Consider the following 23234-nt stretch of genomic DNA (forward strand, 5'->3'; position numbering starts at 1 on the left):
TACATCCATTTATGTGATAAGTAATTCCAGACGGAGGGAATAGTAAATAACAATACCACCAGATTATCCATGCAAAATATAGTAGATGTGTACCAAACATATTTTTGCTAAAGAAACATGCACCCGGTTAGTCCCTGTTGCGAAGCCCGGCCTTCCACTTGCCGGCGACCTTCTCCAGCGCCCACCGTGACGGCCCCTCCGGTTAGTCCCTGTTGCTAAAGAAAGTTTTAAAATCTTCAGTCCTTTAGTTAACTTGGTGTTAACTGCCACAATCCCCAACAGTTAGCTTGACCAGGAAAAGAAAGAAAAAAAATAGTTTCTTCAGCCTCACATTTAGCTTGTCAACACAGACAAGTTAGCTATTCTGGTCGAGCAGTTAGTGTGTACTAGCTGTTCGGGTAAAAAAATGTTGTAAATAATGTTAATTTTTCAAAAACTGCTCTTAAAACGTTGCAAATCTGGAAAAGTGTTGTATATGAAAAGGTTTGGGCTAATCGATAGCTTCCAACCACATATCGTACGCATCATTCCGACAAATGTTTGAATTTGTGTCACAAAACACTGAAAAATCATGTGATGTATTTTCTATTTTTTGAAGTTTGTTTAAAAACCATAATGATTTTGGGAAAACGATCAACATGAAAAAGTTTCAACTATTCAATAGCTATACAACAGTATATTATTTGCATCATACCCACAAACAGTTCAAAAATGATGAGAAAAATAGTGCGAGAAAAAAGGTGCCAGAAGAAGTCTGCTCGAAAGTTAACTAGTACACCCTCCGTTAGCTTATCTGTTTTCAGGCAATTAGGAAGGGGTGCGGAATAGCTTATTCTACAATAGGTTGCAGAATAGCCAGATACCTCCCCTCCTCATCCATTTTAGGGTTAGCAAAGCATTTAGATAAGATTCAAGAGAGCTTTGCTCATGTATCCTTCTCCTTTGAATATCAAGGCCTCCTCTAGGAGAAGAACCCCTTTTAATCAAGGCCTCCATATCTTTTGGATTGGGGAAGATTATCTATCTCTCCAAGACATTCACATCTCCTAGAGATAGTGGAAGAACTACCTAGTTATTTTATACCTTTGTTGTTGCTGGATCTATGTGTATCTTGTGATTTGTCTTGTGGATGAGGAGCGTCTTGGTGCGAGTCTTATCTTGAGTGATTGCCTCTTTGTGTGCTCCCTCGTGTTCTTCGTGATTTTTCTCAAATCCACCGCCAATTATGAAGATCAGGGCACCTACACGGCTTGTGTGTATCAAGCTGTCAGAATCTGGAAACTAAGGGGTAAAAATTAAAATTAACTCATGGTTAAAAGTGAGTAGGTATCTCCAACACTACAAAAATCAGGAAATTTGCTGTCATCCTCAAATAGACAGCAAAGACTTGAAAACAGACGACAAAGACTTTGCAAATAATGGCAGCAAAGAGATAATTTACCCCTCAGCTTTTCGTCTGGGAGAAGGCAAAGTCTTTGATCATTGCTGACGGCAAAGAAAAGCAACTTCACAGAATACCATTTAATGGCAGCCCTTTGCCTACTGTTTTTTAGACTGTCGACAAAGAGGTTGGTATAATTTTTTTTTTAAAAAAACAAGCCGCTGCTCCTCTTTGGCTTGCCGCGTCGAGGTAGTTCGCCGAGGCAGCCGGAGACAAAGGAGGCCGGTCGGGGCGGCGGCGCGTTGGCATGATGCAGCCATGGTTGGGGCGGCCACGGGCTCCCGTGGCTGGAGGCGCATGCGAGCGAAACATGGGGCGTGGGAGCTCGGAGAGGAGGCCGGTGTGGCAAAGGGGTGGATCTGCTCATGCGACGCAAGGTCGCGAACGACGGGGTGCGGCGGCCCGTCACCAGCGCGGCCCGCAAGCGACAGGAAAAGTCCTTGAAGGCAGAGGCGACTGGCGGCACTCCAAGCTGACGACCGGCGGTCCCCGAAGGCAGAGGAGATGAGAGGTGGGCTGCCCATACCACATCATCGATCCGCGTGGTGGGCGGCCTGAGCCAGGCCCAGCCCTGAGCAGGAGGTGCAGCCGTACAGGGCCCCCCAAACGTTTGGGGCCCCAGCCCAGGTATGTATGTGGCATGAAGATTAGTCCATAGGGCCCACTCATAGGTAAAATCACGAAATAAATCAGCCCACAGCCACGTGTAATTAAGCAGCCAACGACTCAGCCGCCTCTGTCCAGCTGGTCTCCCTGATGGAATATCCTAACGGACGCTCGCTGCGGCAGAATGTCGAGCTAACGCACAGAGGCGAGCGACCTAGCGATCATGATGGGCCGGCCCAACTACGAGATAGTACACGCGCTACAGTATCCGGTTTTGGGTACTTTCTGGAAGGTTCCTGACCGGTTTTGGGAACCTTCCGGAAGGTTCTTGAACCGTTTTTTTTTCTATTTATTTTTTCTTTCTCTTTTTTTCTTCTTTCTTTGATTTTCTGTTTCTTTATTTCATTTTTCAATTCCTTTTCTTCTCTTTCTATTTCCTTTTTGTTCTTCAGATTTGCAAATTCCTTTCTGTTTCTTTTTTCTTTTCTTCTTTTTTCGTTTTTTTCTGTTTGTTTTCTTTCTTTGGTTTCTTATTTCATTTTCATTTTCTTTTCTCTTTTTTTAAAAATATTCAAATTTTGTTTGCCTTTCCATAAAATGTTCAATTTTTTAAAAAATGTTCTCAAAATTCAAACAAAAATCTCATTACACAAAAAATTTCAAAACTTTCGAAATTAATATAATGTACCAGACTTCAATTATTTTGTTCACGTTTTCAAAAAATGTTCGCGCTACCAAATTTGTTCGGGATTTTTCAAATTTGTTCTCCGTTTCAAAATTTGTTCTCAATATTCAAAAAATGTGTGTGCTTTAAGAAATTGTTCGCGCTTCCAAATTTGTTCTAAGTTTCAAAATTTGTTCTCAAGATTCAAAAAAAATATTCATGCTTTAAAAAAATCTGCGCTTCCAAATTTGTTCTCAAGATTAAAAAAAAATCCGTGCTTTAAAAAATGTTCATGTTCAAATTTTGTTCTTGATTTCAAAATTTTGTTCTCTAAATTCAAAAAATGTTTGGGATTTTAAAATATGTTCATTTTATCAAAACTTTGTTCAAGCTTTTTAGTTTTTCTACTAAAATTTGGAAAGTGTTCGCTTTTAAAAAAACACTTTTTCAAAATAATTTTTGCGTTAGGAATTTGAGAAAATGTTCGGATCTACATTACATTTAGCTTCGCGCGCCATGGCAAACCAAGAATGCTTGTCTATCACGTTGGCTAGGGTAGTGCATACAAAGATGGAGGTCCCTGGTTTGATCCCTCCTCGAGCCGAGTTTTATGGGGATATTTCACTGCGTTGCGCTAATGGGCCGGCCCAGCTAGAGACGCGCCTATGCGTCCGCTCGACAATTCGCCGCAACGAGCGGCGCATAGGAGCTCTCCTCTTCTCCCCGCCCGCCGACTTCTCGTTGCTCGTTTTCTTCCCCAGTCACACGATGACGGCGTTGCCGCTGCCCCGTCCCGATCCAATTTTTAGCAGTCTGGGTGGAATAAATGGAGGAGGAGATCACGATTTGTTGATTCCCAATCGATCCTTCCCCAATTTGCAACGGTTAGTAGATCCTCCTTCTATACATCCCTAGGTTTACATGTTTATCTTCATTTGGTTCGGCCCCATCTAGTCCTCCCGTCAGCCTCTATAGACCGGAGAAAGACGAGGGGATTCAGAAAGGGTGTCCAAGGGCAAGCATGCAAGAGGATCGCCGATGGATTGGATTAGTTTTCTTCTCGCGGTGACATGACAACAGGCAGCAAGCAATCAGCCCTCACTCCTTCAGGTGCTTTTGATTCAATTTCATGCCATAGTTCGTGTGTTTGTGTCCTATATATTTGTTTACGGAGAGGCCCTTTTTTTTGTCAACTTGCACCGGGGCCCCTCGTGTCAGGACCGCCCTGCTGACCAATAGGAAATTTGCATAAACTCTTTGCCGTCAGCCAAACAAAAAACAGGAAAACTCAAGTTGCACAATTGGAAGCAAGATGAACCGCAAACACTGACGGACTAGCTAAATACTGTGAAATGATGCTCGTTGTCTACGCAGTGGCGGACCTAGAGCTTGATCACGGGGGTGCCAACCTTATCGGTCACAATAGAAAAGTCTTGTATATCCATAAAAAATAGCCACTTTATCATTCTAACCCAATAATACACATAGGATTAGACTACCTACTACTCCCTCCGTTCCAGTCGCAGTCGGTCTCGTTGGTTAAATTTATGGTCAAATTTGAATCTCGGAAAACGCGGGCGCACTACATTATGGAACGAAGGGAGTACTAGATACAAAAAGTTTTGCATTTTTGGAGAGGGTGCCAGGGCATCCACGGCTGGCCAAATTTGGTGTGTTAACCCTTTCGCTAAGCCAGATCTGAACCTGGTTCAAAAAAATTCGAGATCTGACACTTTTCCTACCACTGGGGTCGATGGAGGTAGGGTATGACGGTAGGCAATTTATCCACGTCAGCGCGGTGCATCCCTACCGTCAAACAGGCCAGCGGTACTCTATGCAACCCTACCGCCGAAGTGCCTGGCAATAGGTGGGTACAAGCAGTGTATTTTTTTTTTGACGAACGCTGTCGGAGCAGCTTTTCTCTTTCAATTATAAGAGGAAAGGTGTTATAGGTATTGTGGCCGGAGGAGGCTGCTATACATCAACTATGCCAACAGCAGGCAACCTGGCAACATACATCAGCACATAATTCAGTCCGGCTCTCGAGATCTGTCCAAAAACAGCTGAATCCTATGACGCCTAGCCTGGTTCCATATCATAAATTCATCAACCATCGAGTTGAAGACCCCGCTGACGGTGGACGCCTTGCTTTGGAAAATCCGGGCGTTCCTCTCGCACCACGTGAACCACTAGATTGCCACTGCCAGACCGCCCCAGCCCATATTTAGAAATTTTTTATGGTAGGGCGTGCGACCCTACCGCCAAAGGCCTCGGTGGTAGGCAGTTATACACTACGATCATCGCCTCCGGTGGTAGGAAAGGGGACAGATCTCGAAACAAAATTCAAAGCAGGGTCAGATTTGGCTCAACTTTTGCAAAAAGGTCAAAACACCAAATTTGTCCCCCACGGTACCCCTATTGGATCCGCCACTGTGTGTACGTAGTAGCACGAATTCCAGAGTCCATTCTGTCCAGAGCAAGCCAATATCCCATTGCTGGGCTATAGGTTATAACTAGCGTTCCCACTCATTCCCCATGGCATAATGCGTTGAGATCAAAGTCTCATGGAGCTCTGCTAAACTTTCAAAAGTTTGGTTCTAGAATTTGGAAGTTTACTTCTAAATTTTACCAGTGGGAGTTGGACATAGTTTCACACGAAACCGACGGGGGAAATGCATTCAGTACGCCCACCAACCTCATCCTCACGGGGTGCACTTGAGCGACAACTCCAGAAGCTGGGTCCGTGCTCGCTGCCGCTTCTGGCGTGCTTGCTGAGATAAAGGCGAGCAATAATGTATGAGAGATTGAGAAATAGTATGCGCGTATGCAGTGTGCATGGAAGTGAAAGAGCAAGTGGATGGGAAAAATATCAAGGTAAAAAGATGTGGCTGAGAAGACGGAGCACCTCCCGCCCCGTCTACAGCGTGGTTCAGAAAAAACACAGGGTTTTTGCCTGTGGGAGCGGGACCAAGCTGGCAGCCTCCTCCGACGTTCTCTCCGGGGAGCTTCAGACCAATAATGCATGCATGCACAGTCTCAGGAGTCAGGAGTGACCCGTCCCACAGTCACAGTGCAACCTCATCATTAATTCAACAAAGCGGCCGGATCTCAAGAACGAGTTAAGGGCATCTCCATCTCGTTCTCACCAGTCACCACCATTGCTCTTGCTCCACCAAAAGCCACCAACCATGGCGCTTGTGTAGCCGTCCCACGCTTGCTCGTCTGGTCCCGCTCCCAGCAAGCACGCCCGCAGACCTAACATTTGGAGGCGGTCGCTGCCGGAAGTGAAGAGCCTGCCGGTGCTGCTTGGGGATCTTTTCCGAGAGCTCCTTGGTGTTGGATCTGCTAGTTGCTTGCCTTCCTCGGCTATGCTCTGCTCGGTTGTATACAGGTAATTAAGCAGCCACTGATTGATTTGCTTTCATTGACGCAAAAGGTGGTGGCCGGTGCAGAGAACAGTTTTTTTTTTTTTTGGTTTTCTACAACGGATTCCTGTCTTGTACTAACTTCCAATGGATGTTATAGGTTTTCTTCCTAAAGGATCCGACCCAAGTCACCCAACCATGTTGTTGGTGACCGGTGTCATGGGAAGACTACTCCTTAAGCTGGGCGACCTGCTCGCCGGTGAGTACAAGCTACAGAAGGGCGTCAAGGAAGACATTGAGTCCCTCAAGAAAGAGATGGGGAGCATTCACATTGCCCTTAAAGAGGTGGCCGAGGTACCACGAGACCGGCTTAATGCGCAGTTCAAGAAATGGGCAGATGAACTGAGGGAGCTGTCGTACGACATGGAGGACGTCGTTGACAACTTCCTGGTGTGCGTTGAGGGATCTGATCCAGCACCCAACTCCAACAAGCTCAAATGGCTAATGGAGAAGATGACCGGCTATTTCACCAAAGCCAACGGTCGCCATCAGATCGCCAATGACATTAAGGCTCTCAAGAAACTTGCCCAAGAGGTGGCTGCCCGGCGTGCCAGATGCCAAGTCAGCGGTGCTGTTGTCAATCCACCTAGCAGATGCAAGGTTGACCCTCGTATGCTGGCTTTGTACAAGGATCAGCAAGAGCTCGTTGGCATTGAAGCCGGACGGGTCGAGCTAACCAAGAGGCTGGTACTTGGTGGTGAGGATGTGTCAAATCAACAACTCAAGATAGTCTCTATTGTCGGACCTGGAGGACTTGGCAAGACAACTCTTGCCAAGGCAGTGTACGATAGTCTTCAAGCGCAATATGTTCACAAAGCTTTTGTTCCGGTGGGTCAAAAACCTGAAGTGAACAAAGTTCTCAAGGACATCCTCTTGGAACTGCGCGTGCGTGCGAGCGATGTAGCCACATTGGATGAAAGACAACTTGTCGAAAAAGTCCGAGAACAACTTCAGAATGTCAGGTTCGAAAGCGTGTCCACCTCAATCATGTTTATATAGTTGGAATAATTAATGACACATTTATCTCAATTTACATATATACTCCCACTGTTCCTAAATATAAGTCTTTTTAGAGATTCCACTATGAACTACATACAGAGCAAAATAAATTCTTTTTTTTTCATATACTGTATTTAGGAACAGAGGGAGTATAAGATTTATTTTAGAGTATAGATTCACTCATTTTGCTCTGTATGTAGTCCATAGTGGAATCTCTAAAAAGACTTATATTTAGGAATGGAGGGAGTATAATCTTGTGAATAGAGGATATGTTGGACTTAAGGCGCTAGATGTATTGACACAATGTGGGTCTACATGTTATGATGGATGCCATCTGCATGGAACTGGTGACAAATACATATCTAATACCAATAATTTGTAGTCTACTAATATAGACTTTGAGTTTTATTAGCTAGGTGGTGCACAACGTCATAATTAGATTGAATTTGATGAAGCAAGATATTAGAAAGCTGCGGTTAATTTCAATTGAGATGTTTTGAATTTTAATTTGGACAGCCTATTCAATCATGATGTATTTTTTTAAAAAGAAAGCATTTTTTCTTGTTTTCCTGCATTTTTTCTATCATTAGGTTGTGAACAACCACCAACTATTCTCAACGGAATTTAGAAATAAATCTAATATAACAGCTTCCAATGCAAAACTATATTTAGTTTGAAAATGGGATTAATGAGAACCATTGTTGATATAAATGAAACCAGTCAAGTTCATGCATTCATTCCTTGTTTATCATTGCACCTTTTTTGTAGACTGAATGATCACATATACATGTATATTCATTATCCAAGTGGCTGGCATGCATCTTGTTCTTCTAATTGACACTCTAGATAGTTCTGAACTAACTAACACATGGCTCTTGCTCTGTCATGTGGATAGGTACTTCATCGTTATCGATGACATATGGGATTTGGAATCATGGGGAACAATCAAATGTGCTTTGTTGGACAACAATCGTGGAAGTCGAGTAATCACAACAACTCGCATTCACGAAGTCGCAGCAAACACGGGTGATGTCTACAAGCTAGAACCACTTTCTCATGATTTGTCTAAAGCACTATTCTATAAAAGATTATTTGGTGGTGAAGAGAACTGCCCTGATGATCTACCTTCTGAGGTAACTAAAAAATTTATACAGAAATGTGGTGGCGTGCCGCTCGCTATCATTGCAATAGCTAGTTTGTTGGTTGGTAAAAGAGTGGAGGATTGGTCTATGGTATACACCTCTATTGGTTTTGGATATGGAGATACTAGAGATATTGATGACATGAGAAGGATACTACTATTTAGCTATGATGATCTACCTTGTTATCTAAGGCCTTGTCTATTGCATCTGAGCATATTCCCAGAGGACGCTTTGATCATGAAAGAGACATTGATATGGATGTGGGTGGCCGAAGGCTTTGTCAGTGAAGAGCGAGGGAGAGGGTTATTTGAGATTGGAGATGGATACTTTAGTGCTCTCGTAAACCGAAGCCTGATCTTGCCTGTGGAGAAGAAAGGAAAGAATGTCATATATGCTTGCCGTGTTCATGATATGGTACTTGATACAATTTGTTGGTTAGCGAAGGAAGAAAAATTTGTTACCATAGTGGATGGTAATGAGAAATACTCATCTTCAGAAAGCAGTGTTCGTAGGTTAGCTATCCAAACAAGAGATGATGAGCAGCAAAACCATTTGGCCAACACAAGCATGCCAAAACTGAGGTCATGTTATGCCAGCAGCTGTCATAAAAGTATGATGCCACCACTTTCAAGCTTTCAAGTGTTACGTGTTCTAGACATGAAAAACTGCATATTTCTGGAAAACTGTCATCTTAAGCATCTTGGAAGGTTACATCAGTTGAGATACTTGAGTCTGGAGCACACAGATATTAGTGAGCTCCCAAAAGATATAGGAGATCTAAAGTTTCTGCAGACACTAGACTTGAGTTACTGCAAGATAAAAGGATTGCCGCAGAGTACTAGTTCGCTAAGGAAACTTAAGCGCTTGCGCATGGTCGGGGAGCCCCTGCGAAATGTTGGTATAGCAGTGCCGAATTGGATAGGGAACCTGACATCCCTGGAGGAGTTATCTTTGAAAATGAGTGGTGAATTCTCTACCTTCGTTGAAGAACTTGGTAAGCTGACAGAGCTGAGGGTGCTGGACTGTCATTTAAGGGGAAGTCTGGATGATCGTTCTAAGAAAACTTTTGTGGGTTCTGTATGCAAACTTAAGAAAATCCAAATCCTACATCTTGAGGGCCTCTATGGGTGGTCGGAATTGGAGGCAGATACCTACTGGGCAGGCTACAGGCCCCCTCGGGAACTCCGTGATCTGTCAATATCGACCAAGTTCAGTAGGCTCCCGGCGTGGATTAATTCCTCGCTGCTTCCGAACCTCTCCAAACTAAAAATGCAGGCTTATCCTATGGAGGAGCGGGATGTGGTCAACCTGTGGGGCTTGCCAGAGCTTCGTAGTTTGAAAGAATTGTGGATACGACCAGGGGGCATGGAGTTCCCTGATGGTGCGTTCCCCAAGTTGAGGAGCTGTGGGATAGATGCACCTTTCTGGTTTCAGCCCGGAAGCATGCGGAGCCTTGAATGCATTACGTTCGGCACCGGGAGGTACTTGAACAAGAAGGATGCCGTCATTGATGTTGACTTTATTGGTACCCTGGGGAACCTCCCTTCTCTCCGGTGCGTCTTCGCTGATATGGACTGCTGGGGTGGTGCCCGTGCTTCTGATGTGGAGAAGATGGAGGCAGCGGTGAGGCAAGCAATAGACAATCATCCCAACCGTCCCACCCTTCGACTCAGCAGGCGTGGTGGAGATCCGGTATTACCACAGGCTTTTGTTAATTGTACTTAGTGAGTTTTTTTTTCCAAATTCACTGACAGGGTACCAGTTTTGGCTTTTTATATTTTTGTATATATAGATAAAAGAACCAGCCTCCCCTCTTCTGGATCATAATACCGGTGTTGGTACGTCTGCTCAGCAGGAGGACAACGAAGAATCCAGCTCCCAACTGACAGAACAAGAGGTACGTAACTTGGTGCTCTCGGGTTCCCGTGCATCCTATATATGCACAACGAAGAAACAAGTTTCTGAATTTTCCTCACTCTTCCTGCTTCCATTTACCTTATCAATCTCTTGTACTCCCTCCGTTCCTAAATATTTGTCTTTCTAGATATTTTAAATAGACTATCACATACGGATATATATATATACATATTTTAGAGTGTAGATTCACTTATTTTACTCTGTATGTAGTTACTTGTTTAAATATCTAGAAAATAAATATTTAGGAACGGAGGAAGTATGTACGTAGTCCCATGAAGTTCACGCCCACGCGTCGGATTCCTCCAAGGCCGCAGACCAAAAGGTAGCTACGTACTATATACTTCTACCCGTACGTGGATAATGCACTATTAGTCTATTACACTTTTGATTTTGATTGATGCTCCCTAAAATATGAGTTCCTTGAAAGCAATAGTTTTTTGATCCCCTCCCGCGACCCTATCCCCTCCCGCGCGCCACCCGCGAGGCGGCCGGGAGGGCATCTCAACCTCCGCCGCCAGCCAACCTCCTCCTCCCACGCCGCCGCCAGGGGCTCGCCCGGGCAAAGCCCGACCGGAGCCGGCGGCGGTGGGGCTTCTCGTTACTCCGCAGGCAAGGGAGCGGCGCGGGCGCCAGGCGCCACGGCGCGGCGACGGGCTGGCGTGGTGGCTGCGCTTCGGGCGATGCGGTTGGTGGTGGCTCGTGCAGGGCGGGATGCGGCGGCGGTGGATCTGGGCTGGGAGCAGCGCGGCCGGACGGCTATGGGTCATCGGGCGTGGCTGGGCCAGGCGGATCGGGCGGTGGTGGATCCCCCCCCCCCCCGACGTCTCTGGCACCTCTTCCCTCTGCGTCTGCGTCGATCCAGCGGGTGGGGCACCAGATCCGGCCTCCCCGGTGGCTGCCGGTGCCACTCGGCCTGCTGTGGTGATGCTCGGGGGTTGGTGCTGGGGGCGGCGGGATGCACGGGTGCGTGCCTGGCGGCTCCGACGCCGGGAGCTCGCTAGGCGGCGCGGGTTGGGCAGTGTGGTCGGGGTGGCCGCTGCTCCGGCCGTGGATGGCTCCACGGTGGCTTGGCAAGTCGGCTTCGGCGACGGCTGGCACGGCCTGGCGTCGATTCGTCCGTAGGCGGCTTGTATCGGCCTTTGGCCCCCCTCCTCGTTGTCGGGTCGCTACGTTCGACGAAGGGCTGGCCTTCTCCCAGCTGCGGTCCATCGCTCGTCTCGCGCCCGGTGCGCAGGTCCGAGCTCGTCTCGCGCACGGTGCCGCAGGACTAAGCTCGTCTCGCGCACGGTGCAGCAGGACTGACCTCGTCTCGTGCATGGTGTTGCAGGACCGAGCTCACCTCCCGCCCGATGCTGCAGGACGGGTCGATGGAGGCCAGGTAGCCGGCCTATTGGGTCTCGGCGCTGGGGGTCACCCAGGGGTGCGAAAGGTGGGACCTTTCTGCTCGTCTCTTTGGTTGGGCTAGCGGCAGGTCTCGGGTGAGGTGGTGTCAAGGTCTTGGATGCCGGGGCGGCGGCCCTGGTGGTGTTTGCGCGGTTCTCTCGGGTGGAGGCTGTTGCTTGGTGCTGCCCGGTAGCCATGGCCGTGTGGGCGGCATGGTTGTCGAGGTGTGACGTTCGGTGGCGGTGAGTTTAGCCGGGGTGAAAACCTGTTCTATCTTCGGACGGACCGGCGGCGGCAACTCGTTCCCTTCTTGAAGGCGTCGTCGCGGCTCTCATTGCCCGTCGTGCGGCTTCGAGGGAAACTCTAATCCTTGGATTGGGCGGTGGCGGCGCTCCGGTGTTGTATCCTTCCTGAAGTCGCCGCCTTGGAGCCCACAGTTCGTCATATGCGGCTTCATCTCTTCGCGGTGGTAGTGCTAGGGGTGGTGTTGCTGCGCTCAGCGCCTACGTATCATGCCTTGGATGTGCCTTGGATGTGTGTGTTATGGTGGCGTGCGTCTGTACCGGGTTGTTGAGATCGTGCTTTATATATAAAGCGGGGCGAAAGCCTTTTTCGGTAATACGAGTTCCTCGTGCGTTTTCTTTTTCAGCCCGACGACGAACGCGAAGCCAACGACGTCGTTGACGTTGATGCAGCGGAGAAGTGCTCAGTCCTCGACGTCCACCCCGGCGGTCCTGTCCCTCGCCTCAGTTTTGGCATGTCTGCCCCATCACCAGCGCGCACAACAACCGCCGGTGTCAGTTCCTCTGCTCAGGCGATCAACGAGAAAGAGGAGGAGGAAGAATCGCAGGCAGACCGACAGGAGCAGGTCTGGTGCAATACTAATATTTAGAGAACCATAGAAGCACTTCGCTTCCACGAATCGAATGGTTATTAGTACGAGGGAGATTATTGATTTTTTTCTGGGAAAATTAGTAGTCACACTAATAACACACTAGTTGCCTCGTTTATTTTCAGCCGGCCGAGGAACACGAAGAAGCCGAGGACGGGTCAGCAGAGACCCTGCACACAGTCGTCGCCACTAGTCTTGCAGAAAGCAGTGAGGCCGCCGCCGCTACGCCTGCTCCTCCTGTGCCCGCTCGACCGAGGTGGAGGCGTTGGGCGTGCTTTAGTTGCCTCAAGTCCGGCAGCAGTTCTTCTCACTAGTGTGGTGCCGTGCTTCTGAAGATGGCTCAGGACTTCTGAATAATTGCGTTGCCGTGGTTAGTGGTCGGTTGAACTGCACTACTTTTGTTGGAACTTCTTAAACTGTTTGTTGCTATTGTTTGGCTTGTAATAGGATATTGTGATGCGCCAGGTCTTTTGCCCCGTAGTCTATGTTTGACCTAGATCAATCAGGCATAGACAGTGGGTTTGAATTATCCTTTCCATTTACACATGTTAATTAGGACCTGCTTATTTCTTTGTTTGAGGAACGGACTTGGTTGTTTCTGCTATGCTTATGCCAAGTATTGCTATGCCCATTTGAGAAAAGAAAATTGGCGTTCATCTGTCTGCTGAATTCATACTTTCCTTCTAGTACAGGACTTCATTTGGAAGATGACTTTGTTTAATCGGAAGACATACAAGTTGCAAGTTCTTTGCAAAATGAAAGTATCAGGAGAAAAAATGCTACTGCGAACAATATATAGAGTTAAATGCAGTGGTTGTGACGGTTTTCGCCTAGTTCTCCACAACCAACTCGGCAATCTAGTTTTCGCCCGGTTTTCCCTAATTAACTAAGCAACTCTTTTCTTTTTAAAGAATGCAGGAAGCAGGATAACATTTCGAAAGAAAAAAGAACATCTGAAACTAGGAGCGTCAACTGAATCAACTCTTTTTTGGGAGCAATGGAAGAAAGTCCTACATATCAGCATGACTGCCTCAACACGATTACCCGTGGGAGGAGTTCGACAGCGACATCAGCCACTGGTTCTTCCCAGGTGGTGATGGTCACGGAGCTTCTGGCATCTCGAGAGTTTCACAATGCTTGGCCAAGACCCCTAGTCGGGAAGCAAGGTTCTCCACCCCCAGATCCAGATGCCAAAATTAATATCTTCATCCGCTATGATGTCGGCGGTGTAGAGCAAGTGAGCAACATTCATCATAGTCCGCGTCAAATGAAGTCGCAAGCTACTTCCATGTAGCTTTCGCATGTACCTGGACATCAAGCGAAAATACACCTTGGAACATGGATGCACATATACCTGAATTCCAAAAAAAGAGTGAAACTTTCTTGAAACAAACACTGCAGTCTAGTCGTCTACTCCCTCCATCCGCGAATAAGTGTACATCTAGCTTTTGTCTTAAGTCAAAGTTTTAAAATTTTGACCAACTTTCTAGGAAAAAGTAGCAACATTTATGGCACTAAATAAGTATCACTAGATCTGTTTTGAAATGTACTTTCATAATATATTAATTTAATGTCATATATGTTACTACCATCTTCTATAAAGTTGGTCAAAATTTTAAAATTTTGACTTAGAACAAAAACTAGATGTAAACTTATTCACGGGCGGACGGAGGGAGTAGTGTATTACTTATGTGTAAAGTTTCGCAATAAAATGTCTTTTGTGGTATTGCAATAAACAAATAAAAACAAAAGAGATACTATTTTTTTTCATGAAAAACTTCCAATCTATTCATCTTCAATCATGGTAGTACAATGAACACTAGAAATAATAAAAATTACATCCAGATTCGTAGACCACCTAATGACGACTACAAGCACCAAAGGAAAAGAGGTACTACTATATTAAGTTTGTACATGTATTTTTTTTCAACAAACCACATAAGTCATTTTGTGCCGACACTTTACACGTGAGTATAGTCTTTTTCCTTCCCGCTGGGCAGTACCAAGGAAAGGAGTAAGCAAAAGCAGCTGCAACCTGTTTGGATTTTTTTTAGCCTATCTCAAGGTCCTAAATATAGAAAAAAATTGAGGTTTTTCCAAAAAAAAGTGTGTAGATTTAAATGGAATCTATAGGTCGCCGGAAGGGAAGATTGATTTTTTTTACACTAGGTTTAAATATAGATTGATGAGGCATTATTTTGTGGATAATCCCGTGTACCCGAGTCGTACTTCCTGCGCCGGTTTAGGATGAGCACCGAGTTGTTCAGGCGCATTGCAGAGAAACTAGCGAGCCATGATCAGTTTTTTCAGCAAAGGAGGAATGCCGCCGGAGAGCTCGGGCATAGCACCTTTCAGAAGGTGACAACCGATTTGCGTATGCTGGCATACGGTATTCTGGCTGATCTAGTTGATGACCACTTGTGAGAGTACCGGCTAGATTTTGGGATCAAAAGATGCTTTGATACATCATGCACGCTTGTGTGATCATGCACAACATGATCATCGAGAATGAGCGTGGCCAAGATTTAGACTACTCTCGGTATGAGCTCTTGGGACATCCTGTTCGAGTGCGGCGGAGGGCCTCGAGGGTGGCCCGTTTTGTTGCCTCCTATCATGCCATTGGACGTGCCGAAACCATGATGATCTTCAGAAGGATCTCATCAAGGAGTAGTGGGCATGGAATGGCCGACAAAGAGCATCATGATTTGTATGTTTGATGTTGTATGTTTGATATTCTATTGTTGAACTATTTATTCTATTGCAAGATAAACTATTTGTTTGAGTTGTAATAAAATTGAACTATTTATTGTTGATTTATTTTGTTTGTGTTTGATCTTCTTGGTTATGTTTGGAGTGCATATGTTGTTTCTGCGAGAATGCGCGCGCAATTTTTCTGCAGCGGCTGCTGGAGCGGTTCGCATGCGCTAAACGTTGCAGCAGCCGCTGGAGCAAGCGTTTCTCGCCGCGCAAAACTTGCGATTAGCGCGCTGCAACGCTTTTTTAGAGCGCGGCTGTTGGAGATGCTCTTAGAACTCAAAACAATGTGCTTGCATGGGTTGACGATTGAGGGTGCCATCACGCACGCTTGCGGACCGTGTGTAATGTTGATCTAAACAGCATGTTTACCTAGGACTAAAATCAGAACAACTCTTCAAACAATTACCGTGCATGTTCATTCCACAAAACAGAGTATGGAGGGAGGAAACAGAGTATCATGGATTGTCCCATGTGTACAAATCATGCACCAAGTCAATCCCCGTTGCGAAGCCCGGCCTTCCACTTGCCGGCGACCTTCGCCAGCGCCCGCCACGACGGCCCCTCCGGCGAACGCGCCCGTGCCGCTACCTCCTGAAGCCGCCTGGCTTGCTGGCGCACCGCCCTTCCCTTCTCCCCTTCCATGAGCTCCCTGACGGCCGCCGCGACCTCATCGTTCGCCACGAAGCCGTCCTCTCGGCTCACCGCAGGCCGCAGCGCCACCCCTGTCAGCTCCGTCAGGATGGCCGCGTTCATCTTCTGCTCGGCGTACAGCGGCCAGGTGATCATCGGCACGTCGGAGGCCAGGCTCTCCAGCGTGGAGTTCCACCCACAGTGCGACATGAACCCCGCCGTCGCCGGGTGCGCCAGCACGCGCACCTGCGGCGCCCACCCGGCCACGGCGAGGCCCCTGCTCTTCGTCCTCTCCAGGAAGCCCTCCGGAAGCCATGCCAGCGGGTCGTCCTGGCTCCGGTCGTCGCTACCATCGGCCCCCAAGGCGTTGTTGTTTCCGTCATGGCTTGGCATGCGCACCACCCAGAGGAACCGGTGGCCGCTCGTCTCCAGGCCAGTGGCGAGCTCGGCCGTCTGCCCGACCGACAGCGCGCCGCCGCTGCCGAAGGAGACGTACACCACCGACCCCGCCGGCTGCCGGTCGAGCCACCCCAGGCAGTCCAGCTCGTCGGCTTCTTTGTTGGAGCTGCTTGACCGGACGAACGGCCCCACGGGGTACACCGGCGGGAACGCGCCGTCCGCGGCGTCCCGATCGAACGCCTCCGCGACGGCGGGCTCCAGCTCCTCGAAGCTGTTGACCAGGAAGCCGTCGGCGCGGGCGTACCGCCGCGCCTCCTCGACGAGGTAGGCGTAGACAGGGTCGGTCCGGTCGCGGAACCCGTCGGGCAGCTCGGCGTGGCGCAGCGGCACGCAGCCCGGGAGCCGGAGCGTGTCCGGGAGGTCGCGGTACTCGCCGGGGGCGGCGCCGTCGTGGAGCTCCGCGAGGCGCCGCATGACGGAGACCAAGGTGAAGCTGTTGGGGAAGAAGACGTACCCCGGGACGCCGAGGTCCGCGGCGAGAGGGAGCGCGGCGGTGCCGAAGAAATCGCACACGAGCGCGGCGGCGGGGCCGGGGCCGGCCACCGAGCCCATGAGCTCGTGGAGGTGCGGGAGCGAGCGGCGGAGGAGCTCGAACATGAGGGTGCCGAAGCCGACGCCCGGCGGGAGGTCGTCCAGCGCGACGGCGGGGAGCACGGCGGTCGAGACCGACGCCGGCATGGAGGAGAGCACGGCGGCGTCGGCGGCCGCGTCGGAGAGGTTGGTGAGCGTGACGATCGTGGCGGCGAAGCCGTGGTCAACCGCGAGCCGCCGCGCGAGCTCGGCCAGGGGGATGAGGTGGCCCATCCCGGGGCTGGCTAGCAGGACGACGCACGGCAGGGGCCGTGGCTCATCCGCCGTGCTCGCTGGCCTTGTCTGCACGATCGGTGACGGATCAGTTGCACCGGTGGTCGCCGCCGCCATGATAGTCACTAGCGTACTACGCCGCCTGCACAGCTAATTTTGGTGGCTCGGAGGAAAAGGGAGGAACAACGGAGACTTTTTGCAGTTGGGTGTGTGAAAGTTGTTGATGCGAATAAAGTTTCAAAATATTTAAAGTTCAAGTGGAATTAGTCAAATTGAAGAAATTGATCTGTGGAGCTGGAGGGAATACTTACCATGCTCGATCGAATAATTCGATGGCAGACGAATAAGAATGAAAGCATTAACTACAGAGTAGTTTATCCACTCAACTCATAGCTGGGGTCTGCAAACTATCTTATTTTCTTCGCACTCCTGCTTTGCTTGGGCACACCAGCTAGACACATCAACGAAGGAGATATCTCTACATCCCTAGTAATAAAGAGTATGATGCGAACTAAATCTACGGAGATATCTCTGTTTGGTTTTTGTTTGTCCGCTTTTTTCTCTTTTTTCCATTTTCTTTTATTTTTTAAATCATGAATATTTTCTTAAACCTGTGTATTTTCACATTCGTGAACTTTTTTTTTTCAAATCCGTGATTTTTGTTTTCAAATCCATGAACTTTTTTCAATTTTTACACTTTTTTAAACACATGATTTTTTTTTCAAATTTGTGAACATTTTCTTTATCAAAATTGATGAACTTTCTTTTAAATCCTTGAACGGTTGGGCCGGCCCAACAGGCGCCCGACAGGAGCGATACGGTCCCCTTGTTGGGCCAAGGCCTAAAGGAATTTTTTTGCTTTGCTAATTTTTGTTATTCTTTTCTTTTTTGTTAATTCATTTTTCTCATTTATGAAATTTATTATTATTTTTGAAACCTGTTCTGAAATTTTAAATATTGTTTGGAATACCGAAAATTATTCTTGTTTCCAAATATTGTTTACAATTTAAAAAATCTTTTGGAATTTCAAAAAATGTGCCCATTTTTATATTTTTTCACAAATTTATGATATGTTTGTGTTTCAAAAAAGTTGATAATTTTTTTTAAAAGTACATGGTTTGTAATTTGCGTTCAGCATCTTTTGTTGGGAATTTATTAGTCGCTGGATGATGTGAAATTAGAGCGTTATTAGGCCCATCCGACTAAATCTTCATCTCATGGGATTTTGCCATGTTGTCTTTTAAACGAAGTGCTGGACTATCCATAGTGTCCCCATGCCTAGAGCTATCTATGTTTTATATGAATAGAGAATACATAGGGAACAATCTGAATCCTGGAGGGATGACAACCAAGGTGGAATAGAGGTCGGTCCGATGCGATATCATTTGCAAGAAGGAAATATATGCACTATGATTTAAAAAGGAAAAAACAGAATTGTGAACTTTCCATAATCCCCTACTAATATATAGGCTGATGGTGTATATGTTTCTGTTTCGTCACTGAGTAATATAAAATGTAAGCAATGGTTAATAGGATCATGGAGCAGTGGCTTTATGTCTTCTTGGCGCTGGGGGAGACGATCTTATTCCCGTCATGGGCCACGATGAGGGCAACATTGTTCATAGGCTCCAGTTCCACATGTGTCTCTACCTCTAACAATGCGATGACTTTGGACTAGTCAATCTCCAACTAATGGGGATCCAAGATGATCCAGAAGATATGCTCCACGAGAGTAGGCATAACAGCTTCCTTTGCATGCTGCAATGAACTAGTGTCGGCGGCCATGTCTGCTAATTCAACGAGGTCAGTACTAGCAAGACTGGTGGTGTGGTGTGGGTTATCTTCTCAGCTAGATAAAGCCCGGTTGTGTACCTGTTTTGGTTCCCTCGTCCAACGATGTAAAAGCGTATGCGTGCTAGCTTGCCTGGTGGTGTGGTGTGGATTTGCTTTAAAGTGTAATAGATTGGAGTTTAGGAGGTATATATGGAGGTTGCAGCTGAAAGAGGGCACCATGACGAAGGTTGGGGCGACATCGGGTGGAGGAGCGAGGTGCTCGATTTCCTCAAATGCTCATTTGTCCTCTCGCAATTGAGGATCGTCAAGAAGGTGCTCGATTTCTATTAGGAGGAGTTTGGTCAATCCGAAGGTAAATTTGAATCCCAACTTCATCTCTATCTAGTCTATTTTTTGTGCACCTTAATAGTGTGACGTCCATATGACTAAATACATGGCGAAAATAACAACTTAAAATCAAAATCAACCTTTTTTTACCCTTTTTGCTTAGGGGTCCTCCGACCAGCTTTCTTTCCATTTCCTTGGGGCTGTTATATTCATACAACTCATGCACAACATTATTATCCTAATTACGTTCTATTAACGGAAAAAACCTACTCTGCGAAAATATACCCATGAATTTTTGTTTGACCCCTTTGGCAATAAATGACATGCCATGGTTGTTCAGTAAAATAGAAAGATGTCGAGCGTCAGCTGAACCAAACGTCAAGTTCTTCCGTAATCTTTTGCATGAGGATGGAAGACAGATCACTTAGGTTATTGAAAAGGTACCCCATATTAATTATGTCCCTTCCAAATCTTGCACGAGATAAGAATAATCATGGAAACTCTAGCTTTTCTAGGTTGCATTATATGCAATGTGCACACACTTGACGAGCATCATTATTTCTGAAACAGATGCAAGCACCAACTAATGATGTTTGCACACATGTGCATCGACACATGCTCACGTTGAAGGTAGGCTTACCACGCCAAGTCACGTGTGGACAAAACCATTTTAGTAAAATGGCAAATCCATTAATTGAAGCTGCGTAACTATGTGGTGCTCTCGTTTGCATGAAATGTAAACCATGCTTGCAGTAGGTCCAACCACTTATTTGAAGATTGCCCTTTGTCCACACGTGATTCAAGACCTCTGACCATCCAACCATTCAAGAACTTCACAATTTTTAAGAATGATGTGCTTTTTTTACATGTCCCACATAAAGAGTATTTGCGTAACACGCCGAATAACTATTTCATGTATCTTTAACCGCACAAAATCCCCTCAATATGGCCCTAAAGTGTTTTGCTTTTGTGAGCGAAAGCGTCCCGCTAAGCCCCATCATCGGTGAAAAGGTCAACAAACTATTGCTTTGGTACAACCCCTTAGAAGTTTACACGAATATTAAAGTTGCTTAAAAAGAGTTTTCTCATACATTCACGATCAACTAATTCAAATCCCTATATTACCCTAATGGATAAAACAAGAGAATAGAACAATCTTATCTTTTTGATTCAAGGGGTAATTTCTAACCTCCACCTTCAATCTGCGTCGAAATTAAAATTTCCTGGGGGGGGGGGGGGGGGGGGGGGACACTGAAGCAAAACTCACTAACTAATGGTGGCTAATCTGAGGTAGTCAAGCCAAGAACAATTATTTCTTCCATGGCGACTCAAAAGCTATGTTTGGCATCTCGGTGGCTTTTTGTTTTTATTTGTAGATATAATAATTGGTCCTGCAATCTTTTTTTAAGAGTGGTGGTTTTCTTTTCCTTACTAGAACTGCAAGATTTTCCAATCTAACTAGATTGTGTAATTGAGTACAGTAGCATATAACAACTGCAAACTGAACCAAAACTCTTGGATTCGTTGCAAGTGGGCTCCTGTTTTCCGTTTTGTAAGCTCAAGTGAGTTCCTGTGTTGGCGCATGAAGAGCTTGTCAAAACCAACAACAACAACAACAAAACGTTAGTATGTTGTAATTGGAACATACGCTAGTAGAAAAAGGCCCATTTGTCCCGGTTCCAGAGGCCCATTTGTCCCGGTTCTGGAACCGGGACTAAAGGGTCGGGACTAAAGCCCATGACCTTTAGTCCCGGTTCGCTTAAGAATCGGGACAGGTTGGGCTCCACGTGGCCGCTGCGGCGAGCCCAACCAGGAGGGCCTTTGGTCCCGGTTGGTAACACAACCGGGACCAAAAAGCATCCACGCGTCAGCAGCTCAGGAGCTGGGGTTTTTGTTTTTTTAAGGGGGGGGGGGGGGTTGGGGTTTTGGAGGGTTAATTTAGGGGTTTCATATATTGTGTTAGCTAGCTAATAGAGAGAAGTGACCTCTCTTATCTCCGTGCTTGGTCGACGCTACGTACTATATGTATAGAGAGGACTCGACACGATAGCTAGTAAGCAAATGAAGGAAACCATTAAGTACACAAGATCGTCATGAACATATACAGAGAGAAGTGATCAACCTCCTCCTTCTCCGAGAGATTGTTCGAACAACAAGTTTTCGTATATCTATCCGGTGCTACTAGCTACATATATACAATATAAGATCTCTTACAATCCCTAACATCTGAAGTCAAGTGCCTCATGGTATTCTCCGGCTTTATTGATGGCGTGGTCAAGAAAGAATCCCGCCAATTCCTCTTGAATTGCTTTTATGCGATCATGTGGTAGGAGTTCATCCCGCATCTGCCAGATCTAAATTGAAGAAGAGGGTCAATACATGTGTATGAATGAAACTCAACACAAATGATGGTAATAAAATAAAATTGTGAATATTTTTGCTTACGCACTTCATATTGTTTTTCAGAGTAGCCCCGCTTATTAGAGGCCGTCGCGTTGTAGATGAACTCGCAAACGTAGTATCCACATAAATCATTCCCGGCTTCCTGCCACAAGCACTTTACGAGAAATAGAGGTCAATCAAACTGATAAGCTCTAAATGGTATTGATGAAACTAGGTAGAATCAATGGGAGATGCGCGGAACTACGTAGTAATACTTACTTTCGGGTGTTTAAATCGCAGCTCGGTCGGCAGTCCCGGATAAATTGTGGTGAACTCTTTCCAAACCGTGCCAGACAAAGAAAATAATTACTTGATATCAGGAAATGAACAAAGTTGCCGATATGGTGCGATAATGATCGATTGAACTTACTTCTCGAGCATTCGAGTCATGTCCGCATACTCCTCGGGATCTTTTCGTCTGGAGTCTAAGACGGTTACTTCTCCCCGCTCAAGCTTAATCTCTAGGAGAATAAAGTGGTACCTGCGCACGCATGCATAACTCATCAGTTACATTACTATAACCTCGAGTAATAAGGGAAACCGAATGTGCACAAGACAGTAACACTCACTTGAAGTTGTAAGGAAAGTGTATTTTATCTTTGCTTTGATTTTTGAGCAACAATTGTAGCAAGTTGTCCTCGGTTTCTGAGACATTGTGTTTAACCGTCCATTCATGTATGACATTTGGGTTAATGAACCCAATGTCATAGATTTGTGCTTTTCTCCATTCGACGATCTTCAATCTGCATAACGTAGTGAGGATAATTATATATACATGCAATGAAAGAGCTGAGCTATATATAGAGACTTAATTACAGAAAGTAGTACTTACAGATAGTAGCAAGCCACGAGTGATTTGTCGAGGGACTTTATATTGTAGAACTGGGAAAACTCGTCAAAATCAACAGTTAACAGTTCTTGTCCAATGAAGTCGTGGTCAACTTTAATTCTCATCGTCAAAGCATCCTTCCCAGACTCGCTGGAGGTTTTCATGTACCATTGATGGAATCTTTGCAGCATCGTTGTGAGGAGGACTTCCATCTTTGACGAGAGGCTTCCCGTACTGGTATCTGAATTCGACCGCCTCCATTGTATCAAAATGTGCATCATCGGGCAGGTAATCACCAGGATTGGTACCGGGCAGCATCCCCGGCAGATTAGCGACTATATCGCTAGACACCTTGAGCGGGGGGCACGATTGGTTCGCCTGTTCACCGAGCTGGGGATTTTTTTCCCACTTCTTCGTTCTTCTAACCTTTTGTCAGCTGAAGTAGTTCCCGACCGGCGCGCATCTTGCAATGTCTTTTTAAGACAGCGAACATGGTTGTCATCCGGTGGAGGCGGTGGTGGTCGCTTCAGGGCATCGATAGTGCGCTTCAATTTCACCAGATCTATCTTCTCCTTCGGAGGTGGATGTTTCATAGCTCTTCGCGTTTCAAAGAAGTCCTTCACTTGGGCTTCACAGATCTTCGCGTTTTCCTCCACGCTCATCTCGTATGGTAACTTCTCTAGAGGCTTGAGAGATGGACCGAATCTGTATTGCCTCCCGCCT

General features: G+C 46.6%; 2 protein-coding genes across 5 annotated transcripts; one reads left to right on the forward strand and one right to left on the reverse strand.

Moving 5' to 3' along the window:
- Positions 1-5755: 5755 nt before the first annotated feature.
- LOC123051304 (disease resistance protein RGA5) lies at positions 5756-13115 on the forward strand. 4 transcript variants are annotated; one of them, XM_044474152.1, is made up of 7 exons: positions 5763-6102; positions 6237-7098; positions 8031-9969; positions 10070-10174; positions 10440-10516; positions 12227-12445; positions 12595-13115. In XM_044474152.1, the coding sequence occupies exons 2-7, from the start codon at positions 6275-6277 to the stop codon at positions 12800-12802; spliced, it is 3372 nt and encodes a 1123-aa protein (XP_044330087.1). In that variant the 5' UTR covers positions 5763-6102; positions 6237-6274; the 3' UTR covers positions 12803-13115. The 4 variants fall into 4 exon arrangements, with proteins under 4 accessions (XP_044330090.1, XP_044330089.1, XP_044330087.1 ...); XM_044474153.1 differs by lacking the exon at positions 10440-10516 and having other exon boundaries at positions 5765-6102; XM_044474154.1 differs by lacking the exons at positions 10440-10516; positions 12227-12445 and having other exon boundaries at positions 5760-6102.
- A 2523-nt stretch (positions 13116-15638) lies between these two features.
- LOC123051305 (hydroquinone glucosyltransferase-like) lies at positions 15639-17272 on the reverse strand. Its single transcript, XM_044474156.1, has one exon. It carries the CDS (start codon positions 17234-17236, stop codon positions 15719-15721), a length of 1518 nt encoding a protein of 505 aa, XP_044330091.1. The 5' UTR covers positions 17237-17272; the 3' UTR covers positions 15639-15718.
- Between the last annotated feature and the right edge of the window lie 5962 nt (positions 17273-23234).

This window comes from Triticum aestivum, chromosome 2D, assembly GCF_018294505.1.
Source record: "Triticum aestivum cultivar Chinese Spring chromosome 2D, IWGSC CS RefSeq v2.1, whole genome shotgun sequence".
Lineage (NCBI taxonomy): Eukaryota > Viridiplantae > Streptophyta > Magnoliopsida > Poales > Poaceae > Triticum > Triticum aestivum.